Here is a 22063-nt window from a genome sequence, read left to right on the forward strand (position 1 = left end):
GCCCCCAGTTGTAAGGCCCCACTCCCTGGCGCCCGCCTGGAAGCTGGGTTATGTGGGCCTTTCCTCATCCCCCTATTTTCATTGCTTTCTGCTGCTCTGAGGCAAGGGACAGGATGTGAGGAGTTAAAGTGATACTCTGGGCTAAGAGCCGAATTCCCCAGGCTGTTGCTAGGAGGAATGAACCACCAGGAAAAGGTCAGGATTCAGAAGGTCATAAACTTGACCTGATTTCTGGTCTTAGCTACAAATTAATGGAATTCTTATGAACCAAATCCAGTGGCAGGTTGCCTGCTGGTTTTAAGAAATGTGCTGCCAGGGAAATCCCAGCCTGGCAAACAAGGACCTGTGATTGCTCAACCCCTAAGGCAGCTCCCCGACCTGGATCACCACCCGGGAAAGCAGAAGCAGGGCTCCTCCCCACGGCATCTCTCAGGGGAGACTCGGAGGAAAGGGACGCAGGTGCTGCCCCATCAGGCAGAGCCCGAAGCCACCAACCTGACAGACCAAGCGACCCATTTGGCTGGCAGGGCAAGAGATGCTTGCTTTTCCTGTCCAGAAGGATGTGGTCCTTGCTGTGGGTCCTCGGACCGCTGCAATGTTCTTTTATCTTTTCCTCCTTTCCAAATGCATGTACTTCTTGTGATGATCCACTTTTCCCTTTCATCTTATAGACTGTGGTTTGAGAATGGTTACATTTGCCATTTGGTCTGGACTGCCAGACCATCATGAGAAGCACATCTAGATCAGACCAAGAGGGATGGGTCAGCCCTGGGAACCTTGGTCTGGGCACTGGATTTAGTAACAGACCCACCTTTGAGGTGTCTTCCCCTCGGGTTCCACTTTTGGTTATATGGAGGACAGGTCCACTTTCTTAACGGAGGGTCTTTTTCTCAGCAGTGTACGTGCCTGTGTGTGCACATGCTAAGCAGCCGCATGGCTGAGAGGAGTGGACTATTTGTAGCTCTTTGCTCGGGTCTGCCAGCAGGGTTTTCTATGCCTCTTTCCCTGATGGGGATCAAGTCCCCTTCTCAGTGCAACCCCGGTACACTTGCCAATGAGGCATCCCAGGAAGCCCCAAACCCAAGGGAAGCAGATCATGCGACCCTATCTCCTCCAAACAGGGATTCACCCAATGGACAGTCACTTACCTAGGGGATGAGACTCCCTAAAGTGAAAAACTGTCTGTTCCCACTGAACTGGCTAAGCTGGGGCAGCTGGTGCCTATTCTTCCCCGCCACATAGCTTATAGAAGAAGAAAATGAGGCCAAGTCACACTGAGAAACAGAGAGAGGAGGCAAGATAGAAAGGGAGACTCTCGGAGTCCCTGGAAGCCTAGTGGGTAAAGGATTAGCATTCTCACTGCTGTGGCTCAGGTGTGGGTTTGATCCCTGGCCCAGGAACTTCCCCATGCCGTGGGCACAGCCAAAAAAAAAAAAAAAAAAAAAAAAAAAAAAAAAAAAAGGAAGAAAGAAAGAAAGGGAGAGTCCTATGTTCCACTTAAGGTGTTAAGTCTCAAGTCCCAGGTCCTGGAGGCCTGGAACCGTCCCTTTAGTTAGTTTGTTTTTTAGTTTTTAGGGCACCTGCGGCATATGGAAGTTCCCTGGCTAGGAGGTAAATCAGAGTTGCAGCTGCCGACCTCCGCCACAGCCAGAGCAATGTGGGATCTGAGCCGCACCTGCAACCTACACTGCATCTCAAGGCAACACCACATCCTCAATCCACGGAGTGAGTCCAGGGATCGAACCCATATCCTCATGGATACTATTCAGGTTCATAACCACTGAACCACAACGGGAACTTCTGACCCCTCTAGTTTTGATACCACAAGCTCCCACTCCCATCCTTTCCAGCTATGGCTTTTTGTGGGTTAGTGTGAGATATGTTTCTGTCACCTGTGACTATTTTTCTTTGTTTGGTTTTTGGCCAGGCCCATAGCATGTAGAAGTTCTCAGACCAGGGATCAAACCTGAGCCACAGCAGTGACCCGAACCACAAGCCACGAGCAGTGACAACACTGTGTCCTTAACCTGTTGAGCCCCCAGGGAACTCCCTGTGACAATTTGAAAAGAAATTTCATGACATATACTTGCTGCTGCAGATTGGACAGAGGAGAAATAAGGATCGTGGTTTTAGGCAGAAAATGGTTTTACCTTTGACCTGAGCCCAAACCGCACAGGAGCTTCTTCTCACCTGAAAAGGAAAACACAGCAATGTGTATAACCGGGCAGCACATGATGGCAGTTTAAATGACACAGTTTAGCCCTCCAAGCTGCAGGGTTTCATCTCTTATCCTGGACCCCAAGACTCTTAAAGTCTCATCCAGCTCTAACCTCTTACAATTTAGCCTCATGATCACCGAGTGTTCAAAGGGACTGGTGTGGGGAGCAGGGACAGAAGTGGCCCCAGAGACCATGTCTAAAACTGTCCAGGGGACCTCAGGAAGCCCCCGCTGCAGGGAAAGAGCAGGAATGGAGTCACGTGCCACTCTCCTTGCCAGCTCTCAGCAGCTGGCACCCCCGGCCTGCAGAACTATGTCAAAAAGGATTCTGAGGTCACCTTAAAACGGCCACAAGGTTTTGAACGTGACTAAATTTTGCCTGGATGCTTAGTGCATCAAGCGCCTCTAAGAAAAGATAATGTGCAAGAGTAACCAGTGAAGAGTACATTTCAAGACATGGGGGAGGAAAAAGGACCTCAAACAGCAAGGCAGTCCCCGGGAAGCTGAATATATTAAAGGAGAAACATTGGCAGGGCCAGGTGAAGAAGGGAGCTCATTAAAATGGAGGCCCTTGATCAGATGTGCATTTTATAAAAAGCATTATGGCTGTGGCATGGAGCAAGGAGATAGGAAGATTAAGAGACAAGAAGGTGAGTTAGAAAATTGATGCTTAAATGAGAGATGTCAAAGGCTAAACAGAGCTAACGAAGAAGACGAAAGGATGATTTTAAATGGCATTAAAGCGATAAAACTGACACAATTTGATGATGGACACTCAAGAAAATAAGAAGAGGGGGAGAGATTCTCGTACTAAGTGAAGTAAGTCAGAAAGAGAAAGATAAATACCTTATGACATCACTAATATGTGGAATCTAAAATATGACACAAATGAACTTATCTACAAACAGAAACAGACTCACAGACATAGAGAAGAGACTTGTGGTTGCAGGGGGTGGGAGGGAGTGGGATGGACTGGGAGTTTGGGGTGAATAGATGCAAACTATAAACATTTAGAATGGATTAGCAATGAGGTCCTACTGTATAGCACAGAAACTATATCCAGCCTCTTGGGACAGACCATGATAGAAGATAATATAAGAAAGGGAATATATATACATAATATATATTATACATATGTTATACATATATGGCTGAGTCACTTTTCTGTACAGCAGAAGTTGGCACAACACTGTATAGTTGTAAATCAACTATACTTTAATAAAACAATTTTTTAAACTTTTAAAAGAAGAAAAAAAAAGAAAAAGAGACAAGAGTTATTCCTAGATTTCTGTCTTGGCAACTGGAAACAGTCATGCTATTTATTGGGACAGATACACAGCAGGAAAAACAGAAAGGGAGAAATGGAAAATTCACACTTTCTGATTTCAAATTTTACTACAAAGCTACAGTAATCAAAACAGTGTGGTATGGGCGTAAAGACAAACATATAAACCAATGAAACAGAATAGAAAGCCCAGAAATAAACTCTTGTATATATCTATCAAAGGATTTTTTGACGAGACTGCCTAGACTATTCAATGGGGAAAAGAAATCTTCTCCAGAAATGGTGCTGGGAAAACTGGATAATAAAATGCAAAAGAATGAAGTGGGAGAGTTCCCTTGTGGAGCAGCATGTTAAGGATCCAGTGTTGTCACTGCAGCAGTTCTGGCCCAGGAAATTTCATATGGCACAGGTGCAGCCAAAAGAAAGAAAGAACGAATGGACGGAAGTATGATATGGGATCCTTACCAAACACCACATACAAAAATTAACTCAAAATAGATCAAACCTAAATATAAGACCTAAAACTATTAGAAGAAAACACAAAGGAAAAGTTTCAGGAAATTGCATTTGGCAATGATTTCATAGATATGACACCAAAAATACAGGCAACCAAAGGAAAAAATAGATAAATTAGACTTCATAAACATTAAAAACTTTTATACATCAAAGGACACTATACGCAGAGCAAAAAGGCAACTTATATAAAAATAATTTGTAAATTGCATATCCAGGATACATAGAGAACTCTGAAAACTCAGTGAGAAAAAAAGAAACCACTTCAAAAAATGGGCAAAGGACTTGAATAAACATCTCTCCGAAGAAGATACACAAATTGTCCAAAGTACACGAAAACATGTTCAACATCATAAATTACTAGGGAAATGCAAACCAAAACCACAATGGGAAACCACCTAACATCCATTAGGATGGCCATTATCAAAAGAGAAAAGAGCAAGCTTTGGGGAGAAGGTGGAGAAAAGGGAACGCTTGTGCACTGCTGGTGGGAGGATAAAATAGCGCAGTAGCTACGGAAAATAGTACGGGGATTCTTCAAAAAAATTAAAAAGAAAATTACCGAATGACCTAACAATTCCACTTCTGGGTATTTACCCAAAAGAACAGAAAGCAGAGACTCAAAGAGATATCTGTACACCCATGTTCATAGCAGCATTTTTTTTTTTTTGTCTTTTTTTGTTGTTGTTGTTGTTGTTGTTGCTATTTCTTGGGCCGCTCCCGCGGCATATGGAGGTTCCCAGGCTAGGGGTCCAATCGGAGCTGTAGCCACCGGCCTACGCCAGAGCCACAGCAACGCGGGATCCAAGCCGCGTCTGCAACCTACACCACAGCTCACGGCAATGCCAGATCGTTAACCCACTGAGCAAGGGCAAGGACCGAACCCGCAACCTCATGGTTCCTAGTCGGATTCGTTAACCACTGCGCCACAACGGGAACTCCCTTTTTTGCCTTTTTTTTAGGGCCGCACTTGCAGCATATAGAAGATCTCAGGCTAGAGGTCGAATCGGGGCTACAGCTGCCAGCCACAGCCACAGCCACAGCAACACGGGATCTGAACCACATCTGCGACCTAGACCACAGCTCATGGCAACGCCAGATCCCTGACCCACTGAGCGAGGCCAAGGATCAAACCCAACTCATGGACACTAGTCGGATTCGTTTCTGCTGGGCCACAACAGGAACTCCCCATGGTAGCATTAATTGCAAGAGCCAAGAGATGGAAGCAACCCAAGTGTCCATCTACAGAGGAAGGGGTAAACAAAATGTAGTATATACATGCAGTGGAATATTATTCAGCCTTCAAAAGAAAGGAAATTCTGACATATGCTACATTGTGAATTAACCTTGAAAACATTATGCTAACTATGACAATTGCAAAACATAAACCCGGTATGATTCGACTTACGCAAGGTATCTTGTGTAGTCAGATTCATAGAGACAGAAAGTAACAGGGTAGTTGCCAGGAGGTGGGGAGATGGAAGGAATGGGGAGCTGTTTAACTGGGAACAGAGTTGCAGTCTCACAAGATAAAATATTCTGGAAGATTAGTTTCATAACCATGGAAATGTACTCAGCACTTGTATACTGTTAGTTAAAAAATTAAGATGGTCCATTTTATGTTATGTGTATTATACCTCAATTAAAAATAAATGTTAAGGAGTTCCCACTGTGGCACAGCGAGTTAATGATCTAGCCTGTCTCTGTGTCATTGCCTGTTGGATCCCTAGCGCGGTGCAGTGAGCTAAGGATCCAGCGTTGCTGCAGCTGTGCAGTAGGTCACAGCTGAAGCTCAGACTTGATCCCTGGCCTGAGAACTTCCACATGCAACAGGTGCGGTCAAAAACAGAAAAAAAGTAAAATATAAACAAATCAACATTAAAAATAATAACTGCTAAATGTTCGAGAATTAGATGGTGGCTGTTGCATTACCACCATTTTGTGACTGTACACGTTAGATTTATTAGATATGTGAACTGTGTCTCAATAAAGATGTTCACAAAAGAAAAATAAATAAATCACTACAGATTTTTTTTTTTTTTTTTGGCCACAGCCATGACATGCAGAAGTTCCCGGACCAGGGATTGAACCTGAGCTGCAGCTGCAACCAGTGCCAGAGCTGGGGCAAAAGCCAGATCCTTAACCCTCTGCACTACAGGAGAACTTGCACTACTGATTTTAATGACTGCAACAGCAATATATTTGAAACCCAAAAGTAATGCAAATATGCAAGTCCAAACAATTTTTTTTCAAAGAACAAGCACAGTTCTGCTTTGCCTACGAAAAAGTGGTATCTGGAGTTCCTGCTGTGGCTCAGTGGGTTGAGAACTCAACTAGTATCCATGAGAACGCAGGTTCGATCCCTGGCCTCACTCAGTGGCTTAAGGATCCAGCATTGCCCTGAGATATGGTGTAGGTCACAGATGCAGCTCAGATCCCAAATTGCTGTGGCTGTGGTGTAGGCTGGCAGCTGCAGCTCTGATCTGACCCCTAGCCTAGGAACTTCCATATGCTTTAGGTGAGGCCCTAAAAGGATAAAAAAATGAAAAAGAGGTATCAATGACATCATAGGGAAGTCTCCTTACACCAGAATTCTCATTGTAACCTCCTACTTCCTTCCCTCTGTGCCTCAATACTGATACTGAGTCACACTGAAGCCCTAATGCGCACTGTGACATTACTCAGAGGGCGTGCCTCTGGAAGGTCATTAGGTTTAGATGAGGTCATGAGGGTAGGGCCCCAGGATGAGATTAGTGTCCCCATAAGATGAGGAAGATTGATCCGAGCTCACTTACACCCTACCACATGAGGACACAGCAAGAAGGCAGCTGTCTATAGGCCAGGAAGTCTTCCCTCCCAGGGGAACCAAATCAGCCTGCATCTTTTTTTTTTTTTAATTTATTTATTTATTTTTATTTACTTTTTTTAAATTACTCAAATGAATCTATCACATCCTGTAGTTGTATAATGATCATAACAATCTGATTTCACAGGATTTCCATCCCACAGCCCAAGCACATCCCCCACCCCCCAAACTGTCTCCTCCGGAGACCATAAGTTTTTCAATGTCTGTGAGTCAGCATCTGTTCTGCAAAGAAGTTCATTTTGTCCTTTTTTTTCAGATTCCACATGTCAGTGAAAGCATTTGATGTTGGTGTCTCATTGTATGGCTGACTTCACTTAGCATGATAATTTCTAGGTCCATCCATGTTGCTAAGAATGCCGGTATTTCGTTCTTTTTAATGTCAGCCTGCATCTTAATCTTAGATGTCCCAGTCTCCAGAACCATGAGAAATAAACATTTGTTGTTTAAGCCGCTGAGGCCATAATATTTTGAAACGGAAGCCCAAGCTAACACACCCGCCCAGACCAAAGTCTCCATCTGAGACAGCAGCTCTCAGAGTACGTAACCTCTAAATGGTACTCATATTGCCCTGCAGGGACTGTCTGTGGCTAGAAACACCACGTCAGGATCTCCAGGTAATTTTCTAGCAAGGAGGCCTTGTCTAAGTCATAAACACCTTTGAACAAGTTCAAGGCAATATATTCCGGACTTTAGTCCTCCAATACTTCATCCCTACTCTACTGCCACAAAAGACCCCCAGACCTATTTTGGACATATTCTTGGCTGTACATCAAGCATGATAATGGCATATTAGACTTGTGTCCTATCCAGAATTTAATAGCAGGTTTCGCTCTTAAATATGGGATGCACATTACACACAAGAGGGTTCAAATTCATCAGTGAAGAAATGTTTCTACTAATATTCGTATAATTTTTCTAGTTTCCATTACCGACCGATAAGGAATTTATACCCAACTTTGAGTTCTCCTAGGGCAACCATCACCATGGTTTTTCCATAAGATCTTCCACCCCTCACCAACTAATCCAGCTCTTGCTATTCTGCTTGCCCACCTCATTCTATGTATTCATTAGGTAATGAATACAAATCTCTGTGTCTCCACAAAGAACCACCACTGGAAGAACATAGACTTTCTGAGGATGGAGAGGGGGGTGTAGAACTTACTCAATAGGCAGTAAAAGAAGCAGAAAACAGGGCCAGAAAGTAGTGCTGAGCTTAATCTGACCCTCCTGGAGTCTCAGTTCCAGGAGAATGAGGGGAGGCAGTAAGCCTGGCAGGAGTACAGTGGGAGTGACAGAGAGGTCTAGAGGTTCCTCTCCAACTCGGGCAGCAGTATGATAGGATGAGGGCATTCATGAAGCTTAAGAAGAACAAAAACTACTCAGTCCAAACACAAATCCAAATAGGAAGGTCCCCCAGGAAGTTCAGAATATCAACCTTCATATAAATTTCACCTGCCCATGTTTTAGAAAGTGAAAGTACTCAACACATTTTTATGGGTCTTACATGCACTATTAATCTCAAATATTGAGAAAACAATGCTTAAATATTTAAATTTCATGTGAAGAGGAAAGATACAGAACTCACAAGAGTTTTTGAAGAAATAGACCTTAAACATACATACAATGGAATACTATGCAGCCTTAAAAAAGAACAAAATACTGCCATGTGCAGCAACCTGGATGGACCTAGAGATAATCATACTGAGTGAAGTCAGAAAAAGAAAGACAAATACCATATGATATCATTTATATGTGGAATCTAAACTATGACACACATGAACCTACCTATAAAACAGAAACAGACTCACAGACATAGAGAACAGACTTGTGGTTGTCAAGGGGGAGGGTGGGATGGATTGGGAGTTTGGGATTAGCAGAGGCAAACTGGTATATATAGGATGGATAAACAACAAGGTCCCACTACATAGCACAGGGAAATATATTCAATATCCTGCAATAAACCATAATGGAAAAGAATATTAAAAAGAATGCATATGTATAATTGAATCACTTTGCTGTAAAGCAGAAATTAACACAACATTGTAAATCAACTACACATCAATAAAAAGGAAGAAATATACCTTATTCAGTTCACTTGTGATTCGCAATATAATGCAGTAATCATTCCCTTTTTTCAAGGGTGCGTTATAATATTTCCCATAGTATAGCCTGTCTCCGATAGATATCTCCATGGCATCATTCGGAATGTCTTTGGCCAGCAGTTCTGCAGTCACATATCCTTTGGCATCAGAAGCATTGCTAAAGAAGGAGGGAGCCTCTTCAGAATCACAAACAAATGTGCTTTGGAGGGCCAGGGGAAGCACTAACACCTGATATGAACTGGAAGAGAAAAGAAAATGTCTATCAGACCCTTGCCTGGGTAATTCATTCATTCACTTAGTCATATTTATTGAGCATCTGCTATGAGAGCAACACTTTTCTAGACACTGGAGACACAACACTGGATAAGAAGAAATCCTTGCCCAACCCTCCTATACTGGTGAGAATGTAAACTGCTGCAGCCACTAGGGAGAATAGTGTGGAGGTTCCTTGGAAAACTAAAAACAGAGTTGCCATATGATCCTCCAATCCCACTCCTGGGCATATATCCAGAGAAAACCATAAACTGAAAAGATACATGCACCTCAGCGTTCACTACAGCACCATATACAATGGTCAAGAGATGGAAGCAACCTAAATGTCCATCAACAGGTGAATGGATAATGAAGATGTGGTACATATATACAACAGAGTACTACTCAGCCATAAAAAAGAATAAAATAATGCCATCTGCAGCAACATGGAGGGACCTAGAGATTATCCTACTAAGTAAGTCAGAAAGAGAATGACAAATATCCTATGACATTGCTTACATGGGGATTTGGGGAAAAAAACACAAAGGAACTTATTCTCAAAACAGAAAGAGACTCACATACACAGGTACCAAAGGAATAAGGGGGGGTGGAGTGAAGGGAGGGATGCATTAGGACGCTGGGATTAACATATACACATCACTATACATAAAATAGATAACCAACAAGGACCTACTACGTAACACAGGGAACTATACTCAATACTATGTAGTAACCTATAAGGGAAAAGAATCTGAAAAAGAATATATATGCATAACTGAATCACTGTGTGGTATGCCTGAAACTGCACAATATTGTAAACCAACTATACTTCAATAAAAAAAAATTTTTCAGGAGTTCCCATTGTGGCTCAGCAGGTTATGAATCTGACTAGTATCCACGAGGTTGTGGGTTCAATTCCTGGCCTCACTCTGTGGGTTAAAGATCTGGCATTGCCATGCGCCATGGTATAGGTCGAAGACATGGCTCAGATCCCATAATGCTGTGGCTGTGGTGTAGGCCAGCAGCTGCAGCTCCAATTTGACCCCTCGCCTGGAAACTTCCTTCCGTATGCCGTGAGTGCAGCCCTTAAAAAAGAAAAAAAAAAAAAAAATCTTTAAAAAGTCCTTGCACACGTGAGATTGACAGTCTGACAGCTCCAACAGTCTTGGAACTCTGGTCAGAACCTACAGGGTTAATGCCAGATGGAAATGGGTGAGGGATCTCTCCAAGTTCAGGCTGCGGATGGATACCCAGGAAACCCTCTTTTGCCGGGAGGCGTGGGTGCCCTGAGCATACACGTCTTAAAGTTGATCTAAGCAGTGATTTTCACGTGGGCGAATAAAGCCCAGCTGTGGAAAGGGTTTAGCAGTCACATGGAAGCCAACCGCCTACAAGCATTAATGCAGTAAGTCTGCAAAAAAAAGGCTCCACATAATCACATGGGGAACCTAAAACAGAACTCATGTGATTGACATTCTCTGCAGTTCACGGACTGATACCCAAGTTCCTGTGACGTGAAAGAGAAACACTGAGCGCAGAGTCACCACGAGGTATCTGGTCAGACAATATCCTGAAACAGCCCTCGAGGGACCATCTCATGTGCTCCCTGGATGTGGACAAAGAAACACATGAGCAGTCGGGTGTCCTCGTATCATGCACTTTAGTGTTAATTTATCCCCCCTCCAACAGAAAATCTGACAGTGAAAGGAAGTGTTGAGAATAAAAACACTCTGAGAATGAATCACATCTTCCTTTTCTCTCCCGTCCACTCGGGACTTCTCTCCGGCTTCTAGTGTCATAGGTGCTGTGAGGTCTGCGTTCTCTATCAGCCCTGACAGCAGAGACTTGAGGCATTTACTCTCGTATCTTTGCAAACCCTTGTGCCCAGTTCTTTTTGGCTAGGATGGATGCCCCACACATGTTCCTTGAGTCGAAATTTCAGTAAAGGGGAAAAACACGCATCAGCACCAAATATGATGAGGCTAATTTCCAAAACTCGGTAGAGCACATAATTCTATTTCACCAATAAATATACACTTCCTGCTCCCCCAGTTCCTAGAGGTTCTCAGGCCTCTGCATTCCGCAAAGTTTCTGGGTTCACTTTCAGCCACGGCTTTCTGCAGAAGGGACAAAGTAAAGCCTGCAGGGCAATGCGTTGTCACCGCCACCATCAGTAAACATTGACTAAGCTGCCACTGCCTACAAGGAAACACCTATAATGGCAAACTTTCCCCGGGACTTGAAGACGTTCCTATGAGTCATGGCCACAGGTAAGAAAGTAAATGTGCAGCAGGCTCCCCGCTGCCCAGAAGCAGATCTTCAAGTCCTTCTCCCCTTTCCATGTAGGAGGTGGTGCTCAAGTACAAGTTCAAGGCTCACCTGCACTCATCTGGTTCTGTACGTTGCCCACGAGAGGCCCCATTCATGAGGCATAAAGCGGGTCTCCCCATTTAGCATGATCATAATCACTCAAGTTGCTTGATAATTAATTATACAAACTTCCAGCCCCCATCCCAGATCTCCTGAATCAAAATCTCCAGGAGAGGCATTCCCTTCATGGCTCAGCGGTTAACGAGCCCAACTAGGATCCATGAGGATGCGGGTTTGATCCCTGGCCTCGCTCAGTGGGTTAGGGATCCAGAGTTGCTGTGAGCTGTGGTGTAGGTCGCAGATGCAGCTCGGATCCTGCATTACTGTGGCTGTGGTGTGGGCCAGCAGCTGCAGCTCCGATTCGACCCCTAGCCTGGGAACCTCCATATGCCATGGGTGTGGCCATAAAATGCAAAGAAAAAAATTTTTAATTTTTTTTAAATAAAAAATAAATCTCTAGTAGAGTCTGAAAATTCATATGGTGATAAAGCACCTCGGTGATTGCTGTGATGTGGCAAGTGTGGAAGACATCAACCTTAAGAGGGCCCAGCACCCGGCTGCACCAGCCACCCACGATCCCCAAGCCAAGGAAGGGAGGCTCAGTCCCAGAGCCCCTGCTCCACCATGTGCCCTGAGCCACTGACCCCCCTGCCCACCCCCCACCCCCAACAATGCACAAGGCAGACTCGGGCCTGTCCCCACACTGACTGTGCTGCCACCCCCAGCTCTAACCAGGCAGTTGGGTCAAGGAAACTGCCCCCATCGCCTGCTAGTAATGACCCCTGATGACGTTGGGGAAGCAGTGGTGGCTGTTTAGAGCATGACTGTTCTGGAAGGACTTCTACCCTCTTTCTCACCACTACCCTCCCTTGAATGACTCACAGATCTGCACTTCCTGTTTTGAAAGCACTGACCGGGCAGAGCCACAAGGGTAGGCCGTCATTTGGCTTTTCTTTCTGCCTTGCATAACCATCTGGCCTACATACCGCGTTTGTCTTGCAAATTCTCTCAGGCAGTGACATGACAGCTTCTGTTCTCCTTACAGCAGCAGAATTACAGGGCCTTCCAGTAACTTGTCAGGAATCAAGACACAGAACAAGCAGGGCCCTGTCCATGCCTGGAAAGACTTTGGACCATTTACTGACCTCAAACTCAAAGACACAAAAAGGCTAAGCTGACTCACAGATGATATCGCTAGCCTTTCTTCTTTACAGTTTTGTGGCAGCTCCCGCTGTACCATGATCTTCCTGGAGGGTCATGAGACTGAAGGGTCCCGAGAGACACGGGGCAGTGCAGGTTAGGACAAGAGAGCAAGTTATCGCCGTCTCCTTGACTTGCTTCTGTGGGTAAGATGCTCATCTCTTCAGGGGAACCTCAATCTCCCTCTCTAAAAAGGGGATAATTGCACTTTCCAAATCCTACCAGGACCTTTGTAAATAAAAAGCTTAACTGAACACAGCCAAGTCCACCAACTCTGATGAGGTAAATTCATTCCATCCTAATACTATCTGGAGTCCCAGGAGCGGTCACTGAGGATGCAGTGACCTGCCCATATCTCTACACATGGATGAATGAAAAGAACTCTCCAAATGGCACTTTCAGAAACCACGACACCACCCCCACCAGATCATCCTTTTTTTTTTTTTTTTTGGTCTTTCGTCTTTTTGAGGGCTGCACCCATATGGAGGTTCCCAGGCTAGAGGTCTAATCGGAGCCACAGCCACAGCCACAGCCACAGCCACACCAGATCTGAGCCACGTCTACGACCTACACCACAGAAAGCTCACAGCAACGGCAGATCCTTAACCCACTGAGCAAGGTCAGGGATCAAACCCACAACCTCATGGTTCCCAGTGGGATTCATTTCTGCTGCGCCATGACGGGAACTCCCAGATCATCCTTCAATAAAGGGAAATACAGTCTGTCTTTGGTAAATGAAATGCTGCTCCTGACCCACCATCACTAACGGATGGACTTGGAGGCGGAAGTGCAAAGGCTAGAGTGCCTGACCTGCCCCACACACTCAACCAACGCTCATCCACTGGCCAAAGGAACAGATTTGATTTCTTGAGCTCTGCTTGTCTCGGTCCCTTAATGGTCTCTTTATTCATTGGGAGGGTGCTGGTTGGAATGAAAGGCCCAGTCTGTGCCCAAGGAAACAAAAAAAAGAGAGGCCCCGACTACCTTGCCTCTGCTATTCAAAGGCAGTGACCCAAGGAAAAGTCTCTTCTTCGCTCAAAGTTTCCAAAACACTCCCTGGGGACCACTGGGCAGCCATGGAAGACGGACCTCCACTGACCTGATAGGCCCGTTTATCTCCTCGGCTTTCCTCAGTCTCAGACGCGGTAGAGGCCCTCCGTGCACAGTGACAAAGTCTATTTCCGGAAGGGGAGGCTCTGCGAACATGTTGAAAAGAAGAAAAGGGGTATGATCAGATGACGCAGAAGCATGAAGAAAGCGGTCCCCGTGGGGCGTCGAAAGGAAAGTTTTCACGTAAGAAGCAATGAGCACATTCTGGAGTTCCTGTCGTGGCTCAGTGGTTAACGAATCCAACTAGGAACCATGAGGTTGCGGGTTCGATCCCTGGCCTTGCTCAGTGGGTTAAGGATCTGGCGCTGCCCTGAGCTGTGGTGTAGGTTGCAGATGCGGCTCGGATCCCGCGTTGCTGTGGCTCTGGCGTAGGCCGGTGGCTACAGCTCCGATTGGACCCCTAGCCTGAGAGCCTCCATATGCCACAGGAGCAGCCCAAGAAATAGCAAAAAGACGGGAAAAAAAAAAAAAAAAAAAAAAAGCAATGAGCACATTCTGACACCTGCTCCAACGTGAATGAGTCTTGAAAACATTAGGCGACGTGAAATAGGCCAGACACAGAAGGAAAAATTATTACATGATTCCACTTACCCGAAATATCTGGAACAGGTAAACCCAAAGAGACAGAAGTAGATTAGAAGTTGCCAAGGTTGAGGGCGGTGGGTAGGGAATGGGGAGTTACTGCTTAATGGTCAACAGAATTTCTGTTTGAGGTGATGAAAACATTTTAAAAATGGAGAATGGCATTCCCGGCATGGCTCAGTGGAAACGAATGTGACTAGCATCCATGAGGACGCAGGTTCGATCCCTGGCCTCGCTCAGCCAGTTAAGGATCCGGCGTTGCTGTGAGATGTAGGTCACAGACGCGGCTCAGATCCTGAGTTACTGTGGCTGTGGTGCAGGCTGGTGGCTACAGCTCCAACTGGACCCCTAGCCTAGGAACCTCCATGTGCTTCGGGTGTGGCCCTAAAAAAAAAGTACATTTATATATATATATATATAAACTTTTAATATATATATACATTTTAATGCATATAAACTTTTAATATAGATAATGCACATTTTAATATATCTATATAAACTTTTTTTAGAGTGATGCCCCAGCACTGACAGAGGGTGGATGCTGTGGGCATTCCAGCGAAGCTGGTAGGTAGGTACCTATTTGGTGGGCAGCCCAGCATTTCAGACATCTAGATCCTTTACAGTCACACAGTCACACAGTTCTCTGTCCTTATCTTGCTCTCCCCAGCAACCAGATTTCCACAAGGAGGAGAACGTTCTGAGTGGTTGACGCCAGTGTCTCAGCATTGAACTGGGAGTTAGATGTAGCAACTGCCGCTCTGCCTTGTGCCATCCCATTAATCTTCTCAACAGTGCTGCCAAGTGGAGGAGATTTATAGACAGAGGGAGGGAGGACGAGAGACGGAGACAGAATAAAATATGACTCTCTCCTCCCACGTTCCCCCTGAACCCTGCCCCTGTGAAATGAAGGACCAGGAGGCCAAAAGAGTCCCTCAAGACTCTATTTACCCAATTAGGACATCGCTTTGGGGTAGAAATTCTCAATTCAAATGAAAATGTAGCCCCACCTAGATAGTTTTTAAAGCTCTACTGAATATGTTATGCATCCACTGCCTCTCACCAAACATTTCTTAGCCACTTCCATGCACCTTTATGTGAGTCTGGAAGAAACAGCCATGAAAGACCCAGTTTCTGCTTTCCAGGAGCTCAGTCTAATAGGGGCGACAAAGAACACCCCACCAAGGGCAGGGGGGTGAGCCTATTTAATACAGAAACAGATCAACGCAGGGGCAGGAGGTGAGAGAGAGTACAGACAGAGACGGAACTGCAGGTAATTCAGTATGGTCCAAAGAGTGGGTCCCATCTGGGTAGAGGCAAATGATAAAGTGAGAAGTGAGGGTACAGGTCAGATCCGAGGTCCTGGAAATTAGCAGAAATCATCTAGAGACTCTCAGCAGAGGTGTATTTTATTTTATTTATTTTATTTTAGTCTTTTTAGGGCCGCACCTATGGCATATGAAAGTTCCCAGGCTAGGGATTGAATTGGAACTGCAGCTGCCAGCTGCAGCCACTGCAACGCAGGATCCAAGCCGAGTGTGTGATCTACACCACTGCTCACTACTCCTTAACTAACTGAGTGGGGCCAGGGATCAAACCCACGTCCTCATGGATACTAGTCAGGCTCTTTACTGCTGACCCACAACAGGAACGCCCAGAGGTATATTTTATTTTTATTTTGTCTTTTTGCCTTTTCTAGTGCCACTCCCACGGCATATGGAGGTTCCCAGGCTAGGGGTCCAATCAGAGCTGTAGCCACCAGCCTACGCCAGAGCCACAGCAACACCAGATCCGAAATGCATCTGCGACCTACACCACAGCTCATGGCAACACCGGATCCTTAACCCACTGAGCAAGGACAGGGATCGAACCTGCAACCTCATGGTTCCTAGTCAGATTCGTTAACCACTGAGCCACAATAGGAACTCCCAGAGGTGTATTTTAGAACTGCAATGTAGACCACCGGTTGAAGGATGAATTGGAAAAGAGCAAAAGCACAGGTTGTCCAAAATCTAGGTAAGATGTGCCTGAGGTCAGAAGCAAGGGGTGGCACTCAGAATGGAGAAGAGGGAGCAGATGGAAGACACACTGGAGGAGAGATGACAGAAGGGGGCGGAAGGCGGGGAAGGGGAAGGACTCTGGGCTTGGGGGTTTGGGCCACTGAGACCCCAGAGATGCCATTCATCACAGTCTGGAGGGAAGTTCAGATGCCGCCCACTTCTCGACCTGTTAAGCGTGAAGTGCTTGTGAACTCATCCAGCAGGCAGTTCGAAATGTGGGTCCAGAGCTTCAGAGCAAACCATGCGGATGATACGGCGTCAGTCATCAAGCGCGGAGGCTACAGCTACCCCCGCGGACGGTACACACACGCATCCAAGAAGAGATGAGGGCCCAGCGTGGACCACTGGGAAACCCAGGCTTCGAAGACAAGGCAGATGAGTGAGAGCCCCTATCGCTTTTATTAAACGGGGCTAAGTCTAGAATTTCTTCCAGAGTCACCCAGACATGGTCACACAGATGACTCTTTCCATAAATGGGGGGACTGCCAGGGACCCTAGGCAGGGACCTTAGAACAGCCCCTGCTTAGCGTTAAAACCTCACACTAAGGTGTTTCTGCGAGGTGTCCAGAAAGAGATGGCATAAGTGACACTCCCGAGGGAGACATTCCTGCAGCAGGGGTTGGGGGAGGGGACATGCCGCCTGAAAAGCCCCCACCAGGTCCCCCAGGGGAACCATGACCTCTTGAGTATTTCTGCACTCCGCCCGTCCCACTATCACTGAAATGCCCTGTCATCCGTGATGTTTTGTTGTCACAGTAAAATAAGTGGGTTTTTTTGGGGTTTTTTTTTTTTTTGTCTTTTTTTGTCTTTTTGCCATTTCTTGGGCCGCTCCCGTGGCACATGGAGGTTCCCAGGCTAGGGGTCGAATTGGAGCTGTAGCCACCAGCCTACGCCACAGCCACAGCAACGCGGGATCCGAGCCGCGTCTGCAACCTACACCACAGCTCATGGCAACGCCAGATTGTTAACCCACTGAGCAAGGGCAGGGTTCGAACCCGCCACCTCATGGTTCCTAGTCGGATTCGTTAACCACTGAGCCACGACGGGAACTCCAAATAAGTAGTTTTTATCACACATTTCCGGTTTTCAGTCCAGAGAGAGATTAACTGTTTACTCTTTTCTGTGTGAGACCTCTCTTCGGGCTCTTTTAAGTTATTCTTGTTTGCTCTTCTCTGAGATTAATAACTCCAGTTCCTCTAGTCTCTTGGCTAACCTTTTAAAACCACTCCGTTGTTCACCCACCCCAGTAACAGCGGAACGAAGTGCACACCCAGCTTGGAGAAGGCCGGCTCACAGCGGGGGCAGGAAGACTGTCCCCTGCTTGTTCTCTGCCATGTGTCCCTTTTCCGGTGCAAGCATCATTCCTGCAGTTCTAAGCAGGCAGCTACCACCGACTGATTCAATCAATGTATTACCTCTAGTCTGCTTACTGCTTTGTCCACTCAAGGCCTTCTCCATCTTATATTTTAAACAGCCTGCCTTGAACAGAAAGAGACTTACACTTCAAAAAAACGTATGCTTGGAGTTCCCGTCGTGGCTCAGTGGTTAACGAATCCAACTAGGAACCATGAGGTGGCGGGTTCGAACCCTGCCCTTGCTCAGTGGGTTGAGAATCCGGCTTTGCTGTGAGCTGTGGTGTAGGTTGCAGACGCGGCTCGGATCCCGCGTTGCTGTGGCTCTGGCGTAGGCTGGTGGCTACAGCTCCGATTCAACCCCTAGCCTGGGAACCTCCATATGCCGTGGGAGCAGCCCAAGAAATGGCAAAAAGACAAAAAAAAAAAGTACGCTTACCGAAGGGGACAGGTGAGGGGAGGGGGGTTTGGGGTTGGCATATGCACACTGAGGTGTCCGGAATGACTGGCCAGCGGGGACCTGCTGAGGAGCACAGAGACCTCTACCCAGTATTCTGTGATCATCTGTGTGGGAAAAGAATCTGAGAGAGAATGGATGCGTGTCTACGTGTAACTGAATCACTGTGTTGTACACCAGAAATGATCACAATCTTGTAAAATAACTATACTTCCAGAAAACTTAATTTAAAAAAATAAAATAGGAGTTCCCGTCACGGCACAGCAGAAACGAACCTGACTAGGAAACCATGAGGTTGCGGGTTCAATCCCTGGCCTCAGTGGGTTAAGGATCTGGTGGTGTTGCCGTGAGCTGGGGAGCAGCTCGCAGATGCAGCTCAGATCCCGCATTGCTGTGGCTGTGGTGTAGGCGGGCAGCCGTAGCTCCGATTGGACCCCTAGCCTGGGAACCTCCATAGGCCTCAGTCAGGTGCAGCCCTAAAAGGCAAAAAAATAATAATAATAAATTAAATAAATACATCAAGTCAAAGAAAGAGCCTGCCTTTTCTCTCTAAGGTAAAAGCCTGAACCTCGCATCAGGCTGATTCTTGGCCACATTTGTGAGGTTAAATGATCTTAACGTCAGCCATGTTTTCCAAGGTGCTGTCACCCAAACTGCTGTCCTTGGCGGCTCTGCTCCTCTCTCCATTCGCCGCATTACTCATTACAAATCAGACTCAAGGCAAGAAATGGGCTGGTTCCGGGCTGGAGAATATTGTCCTTTCACCCTGAGCGTGTGAGATGAGGGGAGATTCAGAAGGCAGACACTCTTCACCATCCCTAGAAGTCAACAACATCCATTCTCTGCTAGAAGCAAGGGACAAAGGGAATTATGGAGGCTACCATCCGAGAAAACTGTGAAGAGTAAAGAAGAAAGCAATGAAGTGGAACTTGTTCTGCAAAATATTAAATGTATTATAAACTGACAACAACTGAAAAAGGCAGGTACGCGCACAGGAGAGGCAAAGCAATGGTAGAAGCTGGACAATCAAGAAAGAGATCAAGTGAATAAATGAGAATACAGTGTGTGACACGGACCGTCTTTCCAAAGGTGATGGGGAAACTGGCTTTATCCTGGGGGAGGGGGATACCACGTAAATTTAGCCTCATTCCAGGCATCTAAACAAATTCCAAATGGGCCTAAGCTTAAATGAGAAAAGCTAAACCATTAAGCATTAGAAAATAACAGAGAATTGATATTAAATACTGAAAATAATAAGAACTGATCTGCTTTCAGTCTGGGGAAGGCTTTTCTTGGCATGACCAGGGGCAGAGGCCATAAAAGAATCAATAGAATTGATTACATGAAAACCTAAAATGTCTAAATGTCAAAAAGAATATCGAGGAATTCCTGCTGTGGTATAGTGGACCCAGCAGCATCTCGGGAGCACAGGGATGTAGGTTCGATCACCAGCCTGGCACAGTGGGTCAAGGATCCTGCATTGCTACAGTTTCAGCTCGGGTCACAACTGTGGCTTGAGTCATGACCGTGGCTTGGATCTGATCCCTGGCCCAGGAACTCCATATGCCTTGGGGTGGCCAAAAACAAAGAAAAAAAAAAGAAGAAAAAAAAAGGAATATTGAAAAGAAAATTAAATAGTAGATAACCTCAGGGGTGTGTGTATTATGTCTATCAAAAAGATTCATATCCATTAATGTAGCCAAACTATTAAAATTGATGAGAAGGAGGTAACAGAAGCTCAAATGTGTTAAAAATTCCTCTAAAACCCATTAAAATGAACAAAAAGGACCACAAGTAGAAGAGAATTGTATTGAAACCAAATCTAAACAGAGGCCATGACCTCATGCTATGACCTTCAAGTAAATGCAAGGGCCTAACACGATTAAATACATAAAAATAAAGACACCCTAATGGTTCTTTTCTAATCTCGGGCACCTCCCCAGATAGACCATGCCTCCCCCACCCCCATTTAAGGCAGGATAAATTGAAAATGATGCCAGTGGAGGAGTTCCTGTTGTGGCTCAGATGTTAACGAAGCCGACTAGAATTCAGGAGGATGCAGGTTCAATCCCTGGCCTTGCTCAGTGGGTCAGGGATCCAGCATTGCCATGAACTTTAGCGTAGGTCGCAGACACCACTCGGATCTTGAGTTGCTGTGGCTGTGGTGTAGGCTGGCAGCTACAGCTGCCCCCTAGGGTGGGAACTTCCATATGCTGTGGGTATAGCCCTAAAAAGACAAAAGAGAAAGAAGGAAGAAAGGAAGGAAGGAAGGAAGGAAGAAAGAAAGAAGGAAAGAAAGAAAGAGAGAGAGAGAGAGAAAAGAAGGAAGGAAATGATAGCAATAGAGAAAATGGGGCTTACGCCATAAGTCACCAGGTAAGGCAAGGGTAGCTACATCTCCACTATCAAGGTGATGAGACTTGGCCTCCCAGGGAGGAGGAACCAGACTTTTTTTTATCTTTATCTCCCCTTCAGCCCTGAGCACCCATCTCTGTACATAACCCATCAATAGATATTTGCTGAATTAAATTGTGAAGTCACAGCATACCCTTCCCCAACTCCTACAACATGGAAACCCAGGCTTTTAGGCATCTGATATAAAGAAACTTTCCCATTCATATTTTGTTTTAACAAAAAAAAAAAAAGGTAACATTAATATAAGAAAATAACACCGCAGCCCTGTGGTGTACCACCTTGTCTCAGTGCACCCTGCAGTGGGATGCTTTCAATGAGAGGGGCAGGGAGACATCTGCTCCCCTGCCCCAACACCTGCTCCCCTTCCTGGAGGGGTTGGGGCTTGATTTGAAGCCGGAAAGTAGCTGGGAGATTTCAGGGGACGAGAGAGAGAGGCAGCCTGTGTAGGATGGAAGGACGTGTGGCTCTCTCCTAGCCTGAACTAATATTAGGTCCTCAAATGTCAAAGAACCTGTGTCCGTGAAAGATTGAGAGCATCTGGACCAAGAGGGAAGCAGCTGGGATGAAGGCCAGCCCCTCTCCGGACCTCTGGGACAGCTTCTGCCTGCTGGGAGCCAGGGGGACCAGCAGGAAAACATTGGAGACAGGATTTTCACTGAGGACACAGCAGAGCCCTGTCCTCGGATGGTCTGTGGAAGAGAGGTCCACAGCAGAAGAACTCAAGAAACCTGGTCCTGTCCCGGTCCTTCCTGAAATGGGAAAATTCCCACCTATGCTGCCAGCCCTGGCACTGAAGACAGACTGGGGAAGGAATGATTTCCTTCACTTTATTGATTTCCCTTTTTCCCTCCAGCATCCTTGGTACCAGAAGAAACCTTCAACCTCAAATAATCACCCTGTTGTGCAGAACAAGTGGTTAAGTTTTTTTGGAGGTTTCCAGGCTAGGGGTCCATTCAGAGCTGTTGCTGCCAGCCTGCAGCACAGTCACAGCAACGCCGGATCCTTAACCCACTGAGCGAGGCCAGGGATCGAACACACCACCTCATGGTCCTAGTCGGATTTGTTTCCACTGCACCACGATGGGAACTCTGAAAGTGGTTAATCTTTACCTTCATGCAGGCATGTGCCTTCTCCCCGCCCTCACCCGCCCCCACCCCATTTCCTCCTCTCTGCTTCTCTCCCAGTTTCAATGAGAAGAAAATTTTGCCTACAGGCTTTTTGACTTTGCTAGAAGAGAGCATGACCAGTGTACGACAGTGCTTCTGACCCTTTGGGTTTGTTTGT

The 22063-nt window shown here is 46.0% G+C and overlaps 1 protein-coding gene across 2 annotated transcripts in view; it reads right to left on the reverse strand.

Moving 5' to 3' along the window:
* SUSD1 (sushi domain containing 1) overlaps positions 1 to 22063 on the reverse strand; it is a 136558-nt gene that overhangs the window by 11547 nt on the left and 102948 nt on the right. The window contains exons 13-15 of one of the 2 annotated variants that reach the window (XM_005660331.3): positions 13906 to 14002; positions 8964 to 9222; positions 2151 to 2190 (exon numbers count right to left, since the gene is read on the reverse strand). In XM_005660331.3, coding sequence (XP_005660388.1) covers positions 2151 to 2190; positions 8964 to 9222; positions 13906 to 14002 — 396 coding nt within the window. The remainder of the gene's footprint in view (positions 1 to 2150; positions 2191 to 8963; positions 9223 to 13905; positions 14003 to 22063) is intronic. The other variant, XR_002337296.1, reaches the window with a different exon arrangement.

The sequence above is a fragment of the Sus scrofa genome, chromosome 1 (assembly GCF_000003025.6).
Source record: "Sus scrofa isolate TJ Tabasco breed Duroc chromosome 1, Sscrofa11.1, whole genome shotgun sequence".
NCBI classification, from domain to species: domain Eukaryota; kingdom Metazoa; phylum Chordata; class Mammalia; order Artiodactyla; family Suidae; genus Sus; species Sus scrofa.